This window comes from Euphorbia lathyris, chromosome 2 (assembly GCF_963576675.1).
Source record: "Euphorbia lathyris chromosome 2, ddEupLath1.1, whole genome shotgun sequence".
NCBI classification, from domain to species: domain Eukaryota; kingdom Viridiplantae; phylum Streptophyta; class Magnoliopsida; order Malpighiales; family Euphorbiaceae; genus Euphorbia; species Euphorbia lathyris.
The window spans coordinates 6502464-6521696 of record NC_088911.1 but is presented as its reverse complement, the minus strand read 5'-3'; the positions used below and the strand labels follow the sequence as shown (position 1 = coordinate 6521696).

Sequence of the window (19233 nt, the reverse complement as noted above, 5' to 3'; positions counted from 1 at the left end):
AAAGGTTTCAATGACCAAAATTTAATATGGGTTTACTATCCACTCATTAAAAATATGGTTTTAATACATTTAATGAGCAACCCTACTATTATTGACTAAAATATTGATTTTTTCTTAACTTCATTAACATTCCACTCGTTATTTGTACTGTAAGAAAAAAAAATCACTCACTAGATGTAACCACTCATGCATAATCTACCATTTTCATTTTTGCCCCCAATTCACATAACTTTTTTTTTGAATGAATAAATGAATTGTATAAATCTAAGAATCAATAGCCAAAAGGCTTACAATCGAACTCGGGGGAAAATTGGTTACAATCGTAGCTGAACTTGATAATCCTAGCCTAGCCATTTCGTGCGCAACCCGATTGGCCTCTCTTCGCACAAAACGGAAAGAGCTAAAGGGAATTGAACCTACTAACTCTCGACAGTCAGTAAGAACCAAACCAAGATGAGAATTGTCGTCTTCAGCTTCTAGATTTAACGCTTGGATGATTATTTGCGCATCCCCCTCCACACAAACCTCTGAATCCCCTCTGTCTTTGATCCAACCCAATGCCTCTCGACATGCGATGGCTTCTGCGACTGCTGGTGTAAACAAACCCAGAATTTGCCTATATCTTCCAGCCACAAAATGGCCATCGCTGTTGCGAATGCATGCTCCAACGCCGATAAACCCGACCCGACAAATAGCAGCATCAAAGTTCACTTTTACTCCTGCACCAGGTCTGATCCAACGCTCAACATTATTTCGACATTGCGGAACCGTACGGGGCAGATCAGAAGTGGTAGCAGCTTTCCACGCTTGCCAGTATTCAGCAGCCCGATTAAGTATCTGTTCGGGAGGTACACGTTTCTTTTCCCACAGCCAACGGTTTCTGCAGAACCAGACGTACCACAGTACGACTGCCCATCGACCTGCACTTTCTGAACTTCGGTTATCAATCTCTTCTATCCACCAGTTTGTACTGGGTACAAGCTGAGAATTTCTGACAGTAAGCATACTTGGAGATTGCCAGACACGATCCAGATACAGACATTGATAGAGGGTGTGAAGTAGAGTTTCATCCTGATTCTGGCAAAGGGGACACCGTACATCAATATCAACATGGTGATTATAGAGAGTTACCTTTGTTGGAATAACATTCCATGCAGCACGCCACAAGAAGTTTTTTACTTTCGGAGGACAGTCCATCTACCAAAGCTTACTCCATGGGGCATTACACACCGAGTCCGGTGGTTCCCCAATTCACATAAATATTCCCTCCACTTATTTCATTTTCCTCAAATTAGACAAAATTGTTTCCCTCCGATTATCTTGAGGATTCAGACAAAAAAAAAAAAACCTTTGAAATGGGATTAACCTAGATCTGGGCTTCTCACTCGGTCTTCTCTTCTCACTGCTTCTTCGACCTAACATTGAGCTTCCTGTTCGACCTAGGGCTAGGTCTGGGTTTCCATCATGATCAATCGCCTTGCCTCCTTCTCTCCGACGGCACTGTAAGTAATCCATCTTCTTCTTCTCATGTTTTTTTTTGCACTGTCTCAACTCTCACTTGCAGTCCAACTCATCATCTAGAAGCAGACAGACAGCAGTCCAGCTCTCTAGAGTATCGACAATCTCACCGCTCAGTCTCTCGATTGGGACTTGATAGTAGGTGCGCTGAAAAATCATAGATCTAATTGAGGTTAATTAATTGTTTGTTGTGTTAATTATAGTTTTAGGGATTTCTTGTTAAGGATTCTGTTTTCTCTTGGCTCCTCATTTCTTTTCTTTGCAATTTTGAATGTAAGATTTGACTGGTTCAAATTTGAGAATAGGAATTGCTAGTTGAATGGTTTTGATAATGTTTGTGGTTGAGAATAGCTTGTTGAATGAAATAATCTAGTATGAAGTAGTTGGCTTATCTTATTGAAATACATGTTTGATTGGGGTAAAAGGTGATTGCTTTAGGTTACATTTTACGTTGCTCGTTTTGCAGCCCAAGTGTTCGATAAAAGTCCTATTTGTTCTTAAGTATGATATGGTCGACTTATTGTAAATTATATGTTTCCCTTTAAGTATGATATGAATCAAGAAAGGCAAGTGCTTGTAGTATTATAGATTAATTGTATCATAGTATTGTTTTCAAACCAATGATTATAGTTGTGATCTAAAGTTTAACTAAAAAGAAGAATTTTCTTTGGCATGGGCTATGCAGCACGTAAACACCGAAATCAACACCAGTAAATAACTATTTCTCTGTACTCATTCGAGATACTGATATGTACCTTCCTCGAATTTCCCTTTGAAACACTGATCTCTTTAACTTGGACAACATTGCTGCTACCTTCCTTAACAATTTCAAGCATTCATTATGTATAGGAGATGGTTCATAGAATCAATTCCTCTTTCAAATGGCTTTTACATTTCAAGCATTCAATATGTATGCTACATTTTGGGTGTTATTTATGAGATTAGTTGGTTCATAGACATGATGTTATAGCCTCTTAAATCAATCAAGAGTTCAAATCTGTAACTTCATTTATTAATAGAACTTCAACATAAGTTATATGATGGAACCTTTTAGACCAAGTGATTGAGCGCGCAAATCCTAATAACTTTATTTATTAATAGAATTTATATAGGAGATGCAAGTGGAGATCTTTCTAAACTTGAATCATTGTAGCTCTCTTTGTATTTGCAGAGTGGCACCAAAAAGTTGTGTTGTGCTCTATGGTATATTTTTCTAGATTTCCAAGCTCTTCTATGTTCTGTCCTGCAGTATTACAAACTCAAAAACAAGGGTAAACTCTATCCTTCTTAGTGTAAATATTTATATTGAAGACGTGGAGAGGATGATTGCTCTACCATTTTAATATACATGCTAAAAAGAGAAATACAAGCTTATGTGGAAGCTATCATTGTTTAACTGGTTAGAATTTTAGTTTTCTTGAGGTAAGTCCCTTTTTGTGGAAGCAATTTAACTCCTATTGCTCAAAAACAGGGTAAATTCCACTCATGGTTTGGGCCAGGTAGAATTGAGCTGTACAATTTTAGTTTTCTTGAGGTAAGTCCCTTTTTGAGGAAGCAATTTAACTCCTATTGCTCAAAAACAGGGCAAATTCCACTCATGGTTTGGGGCAGGTAGAATTGAGCTGTACAAGTGGAAGTCTTGAGTTAACAGACATTGTTTCACTCTATTGGAGGCGCTCAAAGGTTTGCTGGAGCACCTCCGATGACAGAGCAATTCTTGCTCTGCCTGTAATAAAGACCCCGAGATCAGAATCAATAGAGGCTTCGTCCTTATCAAGCAATACCACAGCAACATCAGGCATGCAAAGTCACTCTGTGACTAAAGGAATGCAAATGTACCGATTTGAGCACCGGGAGAAAGTTAGTATGAGTAAGTTGTACACCTAACGTAACTCAGGCTTAGGTTACCTAAGGCATCAAGATAGATTCAGAGGATTATTTTGCTCCTTTTCATGGTTAGAGTTGGCTTACATAGAGATGCATTATTCTCTTCTTGTGTATCTTTACTTGCTTGATTTTAGTGGATCTTTGTGTTCCTGTTCAGCTTGTGTTAGAGGGTGTTCCTGTTCAGCCTTGCCTCCTAGCCAGCGAGGGGAGCTCTGGTTGCAAGGACCAACCACCATGAAAGGTAACAATTGGCTGCTCTTTTCACTACTTCTCTTTTCGTATTTTGATCATATAATCACACTATGTTAGAATACATGAGGCCTTACAATATTTTTCTACAACAAGTTAAAAGATCGAAGTAGTTATTTTGTTTTAATGAGGTCCTAATGGTGTTCGTGCAAGTTATGTAGGAGACGAGAAGGCAATTGCTGAAACCTTGGATTTAGAGACTTGGTTAAAAAAAAGGGGATATTTGTTATTTTGATTAAAGGAACGGATAAAATACAAGGCATAACAGGTAATCTCTCTCTGCTACAGTACTAATCCTTCAATTCTTACTCTGATAACTGAGTTTTTTTTTCATGGATCATAGATGGCGTTATTGATCATTTTGTTAGCTTTCAATCTCGGTAGAGTAATGGAACAATTGTCTTTTTGTTTTATGTAGCCTATATGGAAGGCCTCAACTGACTTCGATCCCCAAATTTTCATTTGGTTGGGTGATAACGTTTATGGAGATATTAGACGCCCTTACAAAGTATTTGGAAAGGAAAGGACTATTGGGCCATGGAAGAATGCTCCTAGGTTTGTTCCTTCCTCTCAGCAGGAATTGGAGTCCAGATACCACAAAGCTAAGCCTAATCCTGCTTATTCTCGTCTCTGCCAGACTACTAAGGTGCTTTCGTCTTATTATTTTTCTAATTCCATTTTTGCTAAGGGATTAGACTTCTTGATTTATTTCCAATCATTGAATTCTTTAGATTCTGGCAATTCTTGTTATGGTATCAAAACTGTATTATGTTATATATGCATATATATATATATATAAATGTAATAAAAATGATAATAATGTCAATAGTGTCTAACAATGTGTCCTGTTAATCGGCTGTGGTCAGTAGATTGCCTTGTTGTGTTAGAAATTGCCTTTTTCTTTTTGTCTTTTTCCGTATTTTATTCGCTTCTGAGTGATAATAAGTGGAGTTTGCAGCTAATTGGCGGGTAAATTTCATGAATGGTGTACAACCTTTACCTCATTTCACACTTTGGTGTACAAACTTCAATTTGTCTCACTAATATGTACGAACTTATAGGTGACCTCCCACTATGGTGTATGGCCGGTTGTAGACACCGGGGTCGGAGGATCGATGAAGAAAAATCATGAAAAGGGATCCAAATCAGTCGATTGAAATAAATGATGAGTCAATAAAAAAAAAAAAAAAAAACGTTGTTCGAAGGAACCGTGAAGACCGGTTTGATCGAATTCGGAAATCGAATCGAGATGACGGGCGAATCGGTTCCGCGAGTGAAATCTTAAATCGTCTCGCCGAGTTCGGGGTATTTCACGCCCTTTTCCTATTAATTTTATTATTAATAAAATCTCGGGACGATAGAGGGTTTTATTTTGGTATTCGAGCAATCCAAAAAATATATATCCAAAAAATATATACATGGTTTTGTAAAAAGATCGATTTTATAAAAAGCTAATTTTATAAAATTGGTTTTGACAAAAATCATTTTCGCTGAAAATCGTTATGGATTTTGGTTAATTTTAGGTGTATTTTATTTGTTTAACTATTTATTTTTATTTTTTTATTATTATATATATAAACGCGGCCCCTGGCCGCTATTTTCGTCACGGGCCGTTGGACGGCCCGTGACGGGGCTGGGCCGCCAGGCCCAGCCCAATAGCACTTGGCTTTTGGCCAAGTGCAATTTCGCTGCACTTGGCCAAAGCCAAGTGCTTTTATTTTTCTTTTTTTAAAAAATAAAATAAAATAATAAAAATAAAATAAAATAATAATCATAATAATAACAATAATAATCATAACAATAAAGATAATGATGAATAAGCTCATCTAGCTTGCCATTGGCTCCAAGTTGGTTTGGAGTCAAAAATAAATGAAGTTTGGGGCTCTATTTGCCTATAAATAGGATGAAGTCCAAGGCAAAATGGAGAGAAAAAAAATCCGAACCTCTGGAAAAATTCCCCGAGACCCGAACAAAGCAAAAACACAAAAAAATCCGACTCAAAACACTATCAATCGACTTGATTTGGCATTCCTATTACCGATTGAGAGGTAATAATCCGAGGAACTAGACCCGTTTATTTATTCATCTCCTTTTGTTGTTTAGATCTATTTATTTATTTGTTTTTGCACTTTTATTGTTTAGATTTGTTGAATTAATTTCATGTTTTCATTAAATAAATCTTTGGTTTTGATTTGAAACGGAAAACCTCGTTTTAAGTCCCAATACGAACCGTGATCCGATTTAAGGGTAGTTCGGGACTAAAACGTTGTAGATCTAAAATTTAAAAATATTTTTGATTAACGTTTTGAAATAAAACATCGTTTTGGAATGCTCCGTTATAGACTATGACCCGATTTGGATAGTTCGGTGGCCAAAATGATAGATTAGATCAGATCTAAAGCTTTTTAATAAATTTGGAAAATATAGGAGCTGTTTCTGTAATTCTTCCGTTTCTGTCGGTAAAGGCAGTTTAGTGACGGAATTTTCGTCGTAAAGCTGCTGGAACTTAAAAAAACCCCATTTTCAACATTTTTCTCATCTTTTTTGACATTTATTCTTGTATATGTATATGTATAATTATGCAATATGTTTTTTAAAATTATTTTTGAGGTATATAACTAATAATTACTTATTATGTATTTATTTATTTTGTACATTTGGGTATCCTTTTCATTAATTTGATTTTGCAAAACTATATGTATATATTTTCTTTTAACTCATTTAAACTATATTGGGTATTATTTTAGAGGGTTATTTACTTGGGCATTTTGGGGTAATTAATTAGTAGACGTTTTGGGGATAATTAGATGTTATTTTGATGTTTAATGTATATTTGGGGAGGGTTATTTTCTATATATTTATTATAATAGTTATTTTGGGATATAAGGTTTATTTTCTTATTCTTAATGAACTTTGTTCATTGCTTTACATGTTTTTAATTAGGATAAAAGTGTATTATACTTAGTATTTTTCATTATCATTATTATACATATATTTAGTATCTTTTATTTATTTTTTTTAATCTATAGATATATCCTTATTTTTAGATAAAAATGTATATATATATATGTATATATGTATATTCACTTCACTTTTTGACCTTTATATGTATATATTTCAAATTTGTTTTATTTGGTGAATTTTGGGGATTTAAATGGTTCATTCTTGTAAATATATTCAAGTAAAGGTTAATTGAGTGAAAAGGGGAAAATAAAAGACAAAAAGAGATTTCAAGTTGTTTGTCTAAATTAAAAGTTTTTCTAGATATTCCTAAAGTGTAAATAACTTTTTTTGTCATTTTTAAACCGTTTCCAAAACATCACGTGTTGAAACCTTAATCCGTTCCAACGACGGATTAAGCGAACATTGTAAATTGTTTCGTTGTAAATAATGAAGTTTTGAATTGCTTTCCTAACTAAATGGTTTTGTACAAAATAAATTGACTTGTATGCTTAATCACGTTTTTAGACTAAAACTGTTTGCTCAACGTTTTCAAATGCTCAAGTCGTTCCAACGGCGATTCGAGTAATCATCATTAACAGGGCTTTGAAACGTACCTAAATCGTTCCAACGGCGATTAAGGTACGAACCATGTAAATAAACTCGTTTTTGGGAGTGAGATTAGCATAGATGTAATATAGTCTAAAACATAAAATCACACTTTGAATAAATCAATTCTTTCTTCTCCTCCTCTCTCTCCTATATACTTTAAATTTATGCAAAATGGGTGATTCTTTACTAAAATGGCTTTCAAATAACATGCTCAAAACGGTTTTCAAAGCGAGAAAGAAAAGGTTTTAAATGAATTTTAAACTTAAAGAAATATGCGATTAGTCCGTTATCGCCTAACACGCTGAGTAGGAGGCCGGTGGTTCATAACCGGGCGATGTCGGGGTGCCTAGTAGCCTTTCTCCGGAAAGGAGCTAGCCTTCTCGGCTCGTACCTAAGTTTCCCGAACCCTCACCGGTCTCCCGCAAGGGATCGGTGTTCATTTTCCCATTCGTGGGTGGCGACTCTTCCATATCTCCGGTCCTGTCGAGCAGCTTGATTCCACGATTGGTTGCTTTCGGCGCCAATCACTGCTTACGTCGTCATGAGGTGTCCACCCCCCGGTCCGCCCGGGCGAGGCCGTTCGGCACCTTGTCTAACAAGTGGCGACTCTGCTGGGGAAGCGAGAAATTTGATTCCGGAAGGCGTGTATTAAGCCCTTAACGGGGATGAATCGTATTATTTCTTTTCGTATGCATTCATACACATTATTGCAAACCTTTTGGGTAATTTCCGCGAAACCTCTAGCGAGAGTCCATTCGTCGCTCGAAAGAAGCTAGTGTAAGTTTCCCCTTACAGTAAGGCGCCAAAGGGTCCCCATCCATTCGTTAGGGGCGAATTTATGCGGTCCTGTGAGGTCCCGCGATCAGCCGTGTCAGTATATAGTAGCCTTAGAAGTTGCCATAGGATTACCCGTTACTATTTTTGATGTGATAAATGAATCAGTTTGTGTTTTCAAATTGCCATGATACGTGTCTAATCCTAAAATATGTAAAGAAAATGAAACGATACGTTAATATATACTCTTAAACCGATATACAAACTACCCCAAAACATCGAAACGATTCGAACTAAAGATGACTTAGTCATCTCGTATGAATGAACTTGTGCGACCCGCCTGGTCCCTTTCCGTGTCCCAAAGAAGGCACATGTTCAGGAAATGCGTTATGACGTAAGCACGTATTAGTATGAATTGGTTTGGTATTAAGGATAGTTATACCTCGATTCAAAAGACTATATTAACAGTAGCCGTTATTCACATTCTTTAAATAGGTTGGGATAAAACGAGATTATGACGAAACGAAAACGAAGAACATTTCTGTTTTGAATGACCCCGTTGTAACGTAAAGAGTTTTGCAAACATGGCCCGTCCCTTCCGAATAAAAGACGAGCTCTTACGTTATGCCTTGCGTTGTTCTAAAGAGAAATGGACGTATCCGCAAAAAGTGACTAAGAAAATAAAATAAAAGAAAATAAACAAACGACCAAAGTCATTCTGTATCTACGATGTATATCCATCCCGAGGGTAGTTAAAGAAAATGAACCAATGCCGTTAAATACGTGCCTCAAGCCGGTATATACGCCGTTTAAAATCATAAAGTCGAATTAAGCTAAGCTGCATAATTGCGCCATATGGACGAGACTGTGGGTTTGACTAATGGCTCGATCATTTCGACCGTTACCAAAACCACAAGAAATATGGCCCGATTGGCGTGTTTGCCCAATTCGTGTCTAAATGAGGAGAGCGGTAATATCCCTGCTTCGAATAAGCATGCGATTCAACGAAACGTTGATTTTCTATAACCACGCTAGGATAGTATATCCCGTAAATTAGAAGAAATAAAGAGTTGTTAATAGCCGAAGGATTATCGTGCGCTCGAATAAGACTCGCCGTCTTTTTCACGTAGCCAAAACGAGCGAGCGGATCCTTGACGCTAAAAACAAACGCGTTACGCGATGAGTCCGTTCCCTAAGGAAAAAATCCGAAAAGTGATTTCATCACTAAACAAACACGTGGTTGTGTCTCTCGATAGATCCAAAAGATCCCGTCGTAATCCAAAAATCGAGACACGAACCCACGCGAATAAAAGGGAACGAGTCATTGTCAATAACGAATGATTGAACCAGAAGAATAACTTGTACCACGTCTAAAATCCGAGATGCGCTCAAAGGGAGTCAAAACCCAAACTAATGCGTCTCGCAAAATGACAAAAGACGAGTTATTCCGAAAGGATAATCCAACTTGGTCGATATCTTAGTCACTAAACGTTGATATGTCAAAACGAACTGTATTGTCTGATGAATGATTTACTTTTCCGCAATAATCGACGGCATCACGCGTCCCCTGGATCGCAAGGTGGGCCCCAAACCAAAGTCCTAGGAAAGAGACTTGGACCAACGAGTGTGTGGAGGAATAAGGGTGGAAGAGAGATGTTGTGATACGTGTAATTAGACTAACGTTTGTTCTTCTTATCTTATATATCCGTAAATAATAAACGCACACACCACGAATCATGCATACATACTAATGGATACCGTTCGCGCAGACTTCATCATTAAGCGGTTGTGGTTTCGCGAGAGAAACCGGCTAGTCAGGCAGTTTGATCAGCTACAAATTGACAATTCCGAATCGGCAGTTGTGGCTTCTGAATCATCTTCGTCCGAGTATACTCAGTGTTCTGCTAGTATGTCTGCGACCGACGAAAAGGTGGCCGAATTGGAAAACTCTGTGAACAACATTAATGATCAGTTGGCCACAATCTTGGCCCAGCTCGCTGAGCTAGCATTGAAGGATAACAAGAGTGGTAGCAAATGCGCTGAGAATGAAGTGAACACCGGTCCCCGCTTCGGGAACGAGGATGACTATCAGGATTATATCCAGAAACAGCTTGAGAAAGAGAAGGCTAAGGAAGAGGAGTGGAAGCAGCACATCACTCAGGAAGTGCAGGATCTGCGTGGGGGAAGTTCCGGGAGTCAAGACTTTTATAATTTGAAGAACTGCTTGTCGGCAACGGCTTTGCCCTTGAAATTCCGGCTCCCGGACATGAAGAAATTCGATGGAACCGGGGATCCCACGGCTCACATGAATCAGTATGTCGCAGTAATGAAGCACACGATCCTAACTGAGGATCAAGTCCTGGGACTATTCAATACCTATCTGGAGGGAGCGGCCCTCGTATGGTTTCATGCGTTGCCGCTGGTGACGAAGAGAGATTGGAAGGAGTTGGCAAAGTCATTCATCGCCCAATATAGTTTCAACACTATGCTTGAGGTTACTCTGAAGGAGCTGGAGAGTACTAAGCAACAAACTGGTGAGTCTTTTTCCGATTTTGTGAGGAGATGGAGGGCCAAGGCCGCAATCATGAAGCAGAAACCGCTTGAGCAGGATCAGATCCGAATGGTAGTTGGTAACACGTTGCCGTATATTAAGAATGAGTTGCGGTATATGCCTTTTACCGATTTCAATCAGATGTATAGTTGTGCCTTGACAGTTGAAGGGGATGGAGAGCCGAAGAAAGCTTACACTAAGTGGACAAAGTCTGGATATAGTGCCGGAGGGCCAAGTGCGAGTACAGAATCAGCCGTAGTGAAAATGCTTGAACTTAACGCTATCGAGAAGAGGCAGTTCGCCAAGTTTGATCAAAGCTACGCAAAAGTTTTCGAACGATTGCGGAAAAGGGGATTATTGAAAGCCCTCACTCCTTATGGCAAAGCACCGTCTACTCCTCAGATGCAAGCTAGGGGGTACTGTGAGTTCCATAGCAACTACGGACACACTATTGAGAACTGTGAGAGGTTGAAGCATGAGATTCAAAATTTGATTGAGGAGAAAAGATAGCTGATCCATCATCAGCAAACCCTTCCACTAAGCGTAATCCATTTCCTAATCATAGGGTAAGTATGATCGAATCCGGGATTGAGGAGAGTACGGTGGTAGAATCCTTTGAGGAGGATGAAGAGGAGCTGTTGGACTCCGATGAGAAAATGACGATAGGAAGCGGATTGTATGTGTCTTTTCTGGGAGAGGAAACAGCGGGCAAGATGATAGATGAGGAATTGGGCGATGGAGCGCCATATGACGAAGATGACACCGAAGAGACCGGGCAGGGGTCATCTCGGAGAATTATTCCTGAGTTAAAGATATTCAGTGGGGTGGAGGACCCTGAGGCCCACTTGTATGAGTATATGTGTGCTATGTTTGTTGAACCGTTTGGGATTAATGAGATCGCTCAGTGGTTCCACCATTCGTTGATGGGCGAGCCTTTGGAGTGGTTCCGATCCTTGCCTGATTCCATCAAGGGTGATTGGTCACAATTGGCAAGTTTATTCTTGGAAAGTATAAGAAGGCTAAAGAGAGAGCGGCAGAAAGTAGCGCAATGCAGGTTGGGCCCATCAAGCGCCCGTTGCCAGCAGTTAGTAAGTATAACGGCAACAAAGTCCCTATGGAGCATTTGCAATTCTACTTGTCAGTGATGGGGCTGTTGGGCTTCAAAGAGGAGGAAATCACGAGTTTGTTTTGCAACTCGTTGGCAGGAGAATTGCTGGTGTGGTATATGTCTCTTCCGATGAATGTTAAGGTGGACTGGGCTGAAATGACTAAGAGATTCATCAAGAAATGCACCGCATGGGGACATCTAGAGGAAATGCCTGAGTCACCCGATGAGGAGACACCTGAGGCAGTATTAACCATGGCTAAGTACAAGGGAGATGAGAACCCCATCGATCATGTAAACCGTTTCCACACTCACATGTATGATGCAGGACTCCATCGAAGTGAGTTGATTCAGCATTTCCCAAAGACACTCACGGGGGAAGCTTTGATGTGGCACCGAATGCTCTCGGGGAAGACAAAAGGGGATTGGGGATCCCTCATGGAAGCCTTTGTGCGGAGATATGAGACATACATTCCGTGGACGGGGTCGTCGGAAGATTTAGAAAGGATCAAGCAGTTTCCCGAAGAAGCATTTGTGGATTACGCAAGAAGGTGGAGGTTCAAGTATGCTTCATGTCAGGTCACCTTGAGCGATCAGGAGCAACTCATGTGCATCCGAAAGGGTGCTATTCCACTTGTGGCAAAGAGGTTGAGCAGGGTGTTCTTGAAGGATTATGATGAGCTTATAGGATGGGCTCGGTATGGATCGTCGGACCCTTCCTACGTAAATCCGAACGTCCCTCACATGATGGATCTGATTGTTGTGGATATCTGGGGAAGTTCCTCGGAAGAGGAAGGTATCAATTAGAAAGCTCCAATCCATATCTGGGATGAGTCTGATGACGAGCCGGAAATTGCCGTAATGGTAGAGTCGGGCCGAGGCACCGAGGGAAAGAATCTGCCCGGATTTAAGATCTTCAACGATGTTACTGACTGGGGCAAAGGAAAGGCAAGCTGCTTCATAGAGGGGATCATGATGCTTGACCTGAATGCTGAGGAGCAAGTTATCACTGCATAGACAACCGTGGGGGCGGTGGATGAACCAAACACCTCCAAGGCCCATGAAAACCCCGAGAACCCCGATGATGACAACTATGTTACTGCTTTGTTTGAATCCGATGATGTACTCGCCAAAACTATCAATGAAATGAATTCTGATTTTGCTTACTTGCTTGATGTTGATTCTGATCATTCCATGCATTCTCATTCATATAACATGCCTACATTTTAAATCAATGCAATAGAAATGTCAACTTTAAATCTTGGCATGGATGAAAATCCTGAACTTATACAAATTGCTCAAGAATTAATTATTGAAGAGAGAAAAGAATTTGAGAGAATAATAAAAAAATACGAAATAGTGTTTGCTTGGACGTACGAAGACATGCCAGGAATCGATCAATCAATCGTAACTCACCGTATTCCAACATACCCCGAGGCTAAGCCCGTGAAATAGAAACTCTGACGCATGAGGCCGGAATGGGCAGATAAGATCCGAGAGGAAGTGAAGAAACAGTTAGAAGCAGGGTTCATCGAAGTAATCGACTATCCCCCTTGGGTCACAAATGTAGTGCCAATCACGAAGAAGGACGGCAAAGTGAGAATGTGCGTCGACTATAGAGATCTTAACAAGGCGTGCCCCAAAGATGAATTCGCATTGCCTCACATCGACGTATTAATCGACAGTGCAACATCAAGCATCTTGCACACGAATGTTGACGGCTTCATGGGCTACATGCAAGTTCAAATGGCAGAAAAGCACAAGGCAAAGACCTCGTTCACAACTGAGTGGGGGACGTACTGCTATAGGGTAATGCCGTTCGGTTTGAAAAATGCCGGGGCAACTTATCAACGAATGGCTACGGCACTGTTCCATGATATGATACACAAAGAGGTGGAAGTCTATGTGGACGACATGATGGTCAAGTCGGAGACGAGAGAGGGGCATTTCGCTGCACTTGAGAAGTTTTTGGCCCGAATCGCAGAATTCAAGCTAAGGTTGAACCCGAAGAAGTGCTTCTTCGGCATTTCATCGGGGAAGATCTTAGGCTATGTGATCAGTAACAAGGGGATTGAGGTGGATCCCGACAAAGTAAAGGCCATACAGGAAATGCCAGCACCCAAGAATGAGAAAGAAGTGAGAGGATTCCTGGGGCAAGTTCAGTATATCAGTCGGTTCATAGCACGACTCACTGCGATCTACGAGCCGATCTTTAAGCTGCTACGGAAAGATCAACCCATGATTTGGAATGATAAATGATAAATGTCAGCAAGCCTTGGAGAGCATCTGGACCTATTTGATTAATCCGCCAGTTTTGAGACCACCCAAACTCAGAAAACCACTTCTCCTATATGTAGCGATCGAGGAGCGATCCATTGGAGCAATGTTGGCCCAGGAAGGGGACACTAGTGTAGAGCATGCAGTGTATTATCTGAGTAAGAAGTTCCTGGAATACGAGCTTAAGTATAATATGATCGAAAAGATGTGCGTGGCAGTAGTATGGCTAACGAAGAAGCTGCGGCACTATTTTCAGTCTTACAAAGTGATCATTATTTCCCGGATGGATCCCGTGAAGTATCTGTACTGAACTCCATCCATAATCGGGAAGCTGGCCCGATGGTTGTTGCTTCTGTCAGAATTCGACATCGAATATGTAACGAAGAAGGTTATCAAGGGGAGAGCCGTAGCAGAATTTCTGGCCAATCAGCCCCTAAGTGCGGAAGAAGAGGAGACGAACTATGATTTCCCCGACGAGCATTTGAGCGCCATAGAGGTTATACCGTGGAAAATGTTCTTCGACGTCGCAGTTAATTTAAGTGGAGCAAGGGTAGGAGTGTTACTTATCTCGCCAGAAGGAGAAAGGATCCCAATGGCAAAGAAGTTATCGTTCCCTCTCACTAATAATACGGCCGAGTATGAAGCGTGCGTCTACGGGTTAGAGTCTTTAGCAGCATTGGGAGCATCGTACGTTGAAATCTGGGGCGACTTAAAGCTGATTATCAAACAAGCACAAGGAAACTGGGAAGTAAGGGAAGAAAGGTTGCGCCCATACCTAGACCAGCTGGAGGGGTTGGCACAGAGATTCAGCGAGTGCCGCTTTTATCACATTCCCCGAGCACAGAACCAAGCAGCGGATGCTTTGGCCACCTTGGTGTCGGTGTGGGATAATCCATAGAATCTTGCCTCAAAGCCTTTGGTGCTAAAAAGGTCCCACAAACCGTGCTATGAAGATGTAATATTGTTAGGAGTAGACGAGAAGCCTTGGTACTTCGACATTGTGAATTTCATGAAAAACGGGACTTATCCAGCAGAATCAGAACTTAGGGATCAGGCTGTGATCAGGAGGCTAGCTCATCAGTTCGTCATCCATAATGATTTGCTTTACAAAAGGCACACCGATGGATTACAATTGAGATGCTTGGACGAGGGAGAAGCCCGTGAGGCAATGGAGTCGGTACACTCAGGAATTTGTGGAGCCAATATGGGAGGAGCAGTATTAGCAAAGAAAATCGTAAGGCAATGCTTCTATTGGCTCACCATGGAAAGAGATTGAAACGAATATATGAAGAAATGCCATGGTTGTCAAATCAACGGGGATTATAACCACCTACCAGCTATGGAACTACACATGTTGGCACCCGTTTGACCGTTTGCAGCTTGGGGCATTGATATCATCGGAGAAGTGAGGCCTAATGCATCCAATGGGCACAAATTCATCGCGGTTGCCATTGATTACTTCACCAAGTGGGTAGAGGCAGAATCGTTTAGTAAGTTGGGATCTAAGCAGATGAGGAAGTTCATTGAAAAGCACCCAATCACCAGGTTTGGAGTGCCTCACCACGTGATTACGGATAATGGGGTCCAGTTTCAGGGGGAAGTGAGAAGTCTCCTCCAAGAATACGGTATCGAGCATCATAGGTCTTCTCCATATCGCCCGCAAGCTAACGGTGCGGTGGAGGCCACCAATAAGAACCTTAAGAGGATTCTCGTAAAGACAGTAGCATCACATTGGAATTGGCACGAGCAGCTTCCGCTCGCTTTATGGGCTTATCGCACGACGGTTAGAGCGTCAACTGGGGCAACGCCGTTCTCCTTAGTATATGGGGCAGAAGCGGTTCTGCCTATTGAGGTTGAGAAGCGATCGCTGAGAATTGCGGTAGAAGTAGAGATTCCTAAAGCGGAATGGGTGAAGAAGCGTTATGAACAGCTGGCATTGGTAGACGAGAAGAGGATGGAGGCCCTTTACCACATACAGCTATATCAAAGGAGGATGGCCCGGGCTTTCAACGAAAGGGTTAAGGTCAGTCCTATCAAAGAATGAGACATGGTGCTGAAACAGATCCGAATGACGCGCACCGACCCTAGGGGCAAGTTTAGGCCAAACTGGGAAGGACCGTTCTTCGTGAAGAAGATCCTAAGCAAAGGGGCGGTGAAGCTAACCACGATGAGTGGCATTGAGTTCTCCGAAACCTACCAATCTGGATAGGCTTAAGAAATATTTTTCGTAAATAAAAAAAAAGAAAAGAAAAAATAAAAATTCCCGATAGGTTGAAAACCCGCAAAGGGCGACCTATGCAACAATAAGGGACATCCCAGTGGGTGAAAACCCGAAAGGGCACTCATTTGAAAATTCCGGGATAATAAAAGGAGAGTTGAAAAATCGCTGGGATCTGAAAACCGAAAAAAGGCGGATCCTGGTAACAGTAGTTATATCTTGAGCAATTATAAAAATAATGTATAAGCGGCTAAGTATTTCTGTTGTTTGTAAATAAATAAAGGCATGAATATATTTGAAGAGGATGATTGGAATCATTATAATCTACGGAATGCATTGTATTATGAATCATGAGTTATACATTTCTTTTCTCCACCACCGAATAAAAAGCCTACACAAATATCCACTCCTTTCCATATACAAGTTATACATCGGGGTGATACTAATAAAAGAAAGCTACGAGGCAAAACAATGACAGTCATACCAATGCGGAGGAAATCCGAGATCCCAAAAGTGCCCTAACGGATCAAAATCTCTGAAGTAAGTAACCCACTTCTCAGCTAAGGCCTCCTAGGCAGCTCGACAGGCATCCATGGCCGCCTGCCAACCCTCATCCGAAACTCGGCGGTTCTCCACCGCAATCTGCAAACTCTTCTCAGCAGCTCGTCAGGCCTCTATATCCACACGGCTCCTCTTCTCGGCTGCTTGGCCTCGCTCCTCCCAGCTGGAGCGCTCATCTTCCATATCCCGATAACGACGTATGATCTAAGCATCATCATCCCGCAGTGACTCCTCTCGTGCGACCACCACGCTCTCCTGTACTCTCCGGTCAATAGAATGGAGGTCTCCCTGTAAAGAAAAATAGGAGGGAAGCAATGTAAAAATAAAAAGAGAAAAATATATATACATTCATTCATAATCATGTGCATACATATCACTACACTAGGTTATACAATAAAAATACTCACCAGGTGGTGGTTGTGGCTCAAGTCAAGCCACATGCAGAAATACTCGGATAGCTCCACGAAATCCGTGCAAGTCTAGGTAGGCTTCGATAGGCAAATTAGGATTCAATCTGTGGGCACGGGCCCCGCTATGGACTACGGTCTATGGCATTATCAATGGGCACAGGCCCCGCTACAGACTCCGGTCTATGGCATCATCAATGGACACAGGTCCCGCTACGGACTGCGGTCTACGACATTATCAATAGACACATGCCCCGCTATGGACTGCGGTCTACGACATCATCAATGGGCACATGCCCGGCTACGGACTGTGGTCTATGGAATTATCAATGGGCACAGGCCCCGCTACGGACTGCGGGCTATGGCATTATCAATGGGCACAGGCCCCGCTACGGACTACGGTCTACGACATTATCCATGGGCATAGGCCTCGCTACGGACTCCAGTCTACGGCATGAAGCAACTGCGGTCACAAACTCTCGGACGAGTGATATAACCCAAATATCAAAGCGACTGCGGTCAAAACCTCTTGGACGAGGTCTCAATTCCAACTCTCGGACGAGTGATAAAGCCCAGCTATCATCAACGAAGAGCGTCTGCGATCGATGTAGAGATTAGGGTCGAACGATGGATTTGGAGATATGCAAACGAAAGGACGCCTGCGATCGATGTATAGATTAGGGTCGGATGTTCGATTTGGAGGCCTGCAATACATGAAAACGCCTGCGATCGATGTAGAGATTAGGGTCGAACGATGGATGTGGAGATACGCAAACGAAAGGACGCCTGCGATCGATGTGGAGATTAGGGTTGAATGATTAATTTCAAAACGAAAGAGTACCTGCGGTCGAGATAAAGACTAGGGTCGTTAGAAAAAGCAACTTTACCTGCGGTCGAGATAAAGACTAGGGTCGCTAGAAAAAGCAACTTTACCTGCGGTCGAGATAAAGACTAGGGTCGCTAGAAAAAGCAACTTTACCTGCGGTCGAGATAAAGACTAGGGTCGCTAGAAAAAGCAACTTTACCTGCGGTCGAGATAAAGACTAGGGTCGCTAGAAAAAGCAACTTTACCTGCGGTCGATGTGAAGACTAGGGTCGCTAGAAAAAGCCATTTACCTGCGGTCGATTTAGACTAGGGTCGCTAGAAAAAGCTATTTACCCGCGGTCGATTTAGACTAGGGTCGCTAGAAAAAGCCATTTACCTGCGGTCGATTTAGACTAGGGTTGCTAGAAAGAGCCATTTTACCTGCGGTCGATTTAGAGACTAGGGGCCCCAGAAGGAGCGTTCGCCGACAGCCGATTCAGAGGCAAGGACGGGACAACCAAAGTGAAGATTGAAGACAAGATAGGAACTTGCGACATGGAGATCAGGTATTTCTCCTCCCACTCTATATGTGTCTTTTACTTTAATATATTTCCATTGCATGTGTTGCGTTCACGAAAAATGTTTTCAAAAACACACACATCACTGTCAAAATAGAAAAGTAGGGGCAACTGTAGACACCGGGGTCGGAGGACCGATGAAGAAAAATCATGAAAAGGGATCCAAATCAGTCGATTGAAATAAATGATGAGTCAATAAAAAATAAAAAAAAACGTTGTTCGAGGGAACCGTGAAGACCAGTTTGATCGAATTCGGAAATCGAATCGAGATGACGGGCGAATCGGTTCCGCGAGTGAAATCTTAAATCGTCTCGCCGAGTTCGGGGTATTTCACGCCCTTTTCCTATTAATTTTATTATTAATAAAATCTCGGGACGATAGAGGATTTTATTTTGGTATTCGAGCAATCCAAAATATATATACATGGTTTTGTAAAAAGATCGATTTTATAAAAAGCTAATTTTATAAAATCGGTTTTGACAAAAATCATTTTCGATGAAAATCGTTATGGATTTTGGTTAATTTTAGGTGTATTTTATTTGTTTAACTATTTATTTTTATTTTTTTATTATTATATATATAAACGCGGCCCCGTCGGGGGCCGCTATTTTCGTCACGGGCCGTTGGACGGCCCGTGACGGGGCTGGGCCGCCAGGCCCAGCCCAATAGCACTTGGCTTTTGGCCAAGTGCAATTTCGCTGCACTTGCCCAAAGCCAAGTGCTTTTATTTGTCTTTTTAAAAAAAAAAATA

General features: G+C 41.5%; 1 protein-coding gene and 1 pseudogene across 17 annotated transcripts; both read left to right on the top strand.

The window, feature by feature from the left end:
• Positions 1-1210: 1210 nt before the first annotated feature.
• On the top strand, positions 1211-4559 carry LOC136220933 (uncharacterized). 17 transcript variants are annotated; one of them, XM_066008790.1, is made up of 8 exons: positions 1221-1660; positions 2690-2789; positions 2990-3017; positions 3102-3119; positions 3153-3388; positions 3563-3646; positions 3816-3922; positions 4073-4559. In XM_066008790.1, exons 3-7 carry the CDS (start codon positions 3004-3006, stop codon positions 3887-3889), a joined length of 426 nt encoding a protein of 141 aa, XP_065864862.1. In that variant the 5' UTR covers positions 1221-1660; positions 2690-2789; positions 2990-3003; the 3' UTR covers positions 3890-3922; positions 4073-4559. The 17 variants fall into 17 exon arrangements, with proteins under 17 accessions (XP_065864846.1, XP_065864845.1, XP_065864853.1 ...); XM_066008774.1 differs by lacking the exons at positions 2690-2789; positions 2990-3017 and having other exon boundaries at positions 1211-1502; positions 1565-1660; XM_066008781.1 differs by lacking the exon at positions 2990-3017 and having other exon boundaries at positions 1216-1502; positions 1588-1660; positions 2672-2789; positions 3102-3388.
• LOC136216635 (uncharacterized) overlaps positions 3998-19233 on the top strand; it is a 45033-nt pseudogene continuing 29797 nt past the window's right edge.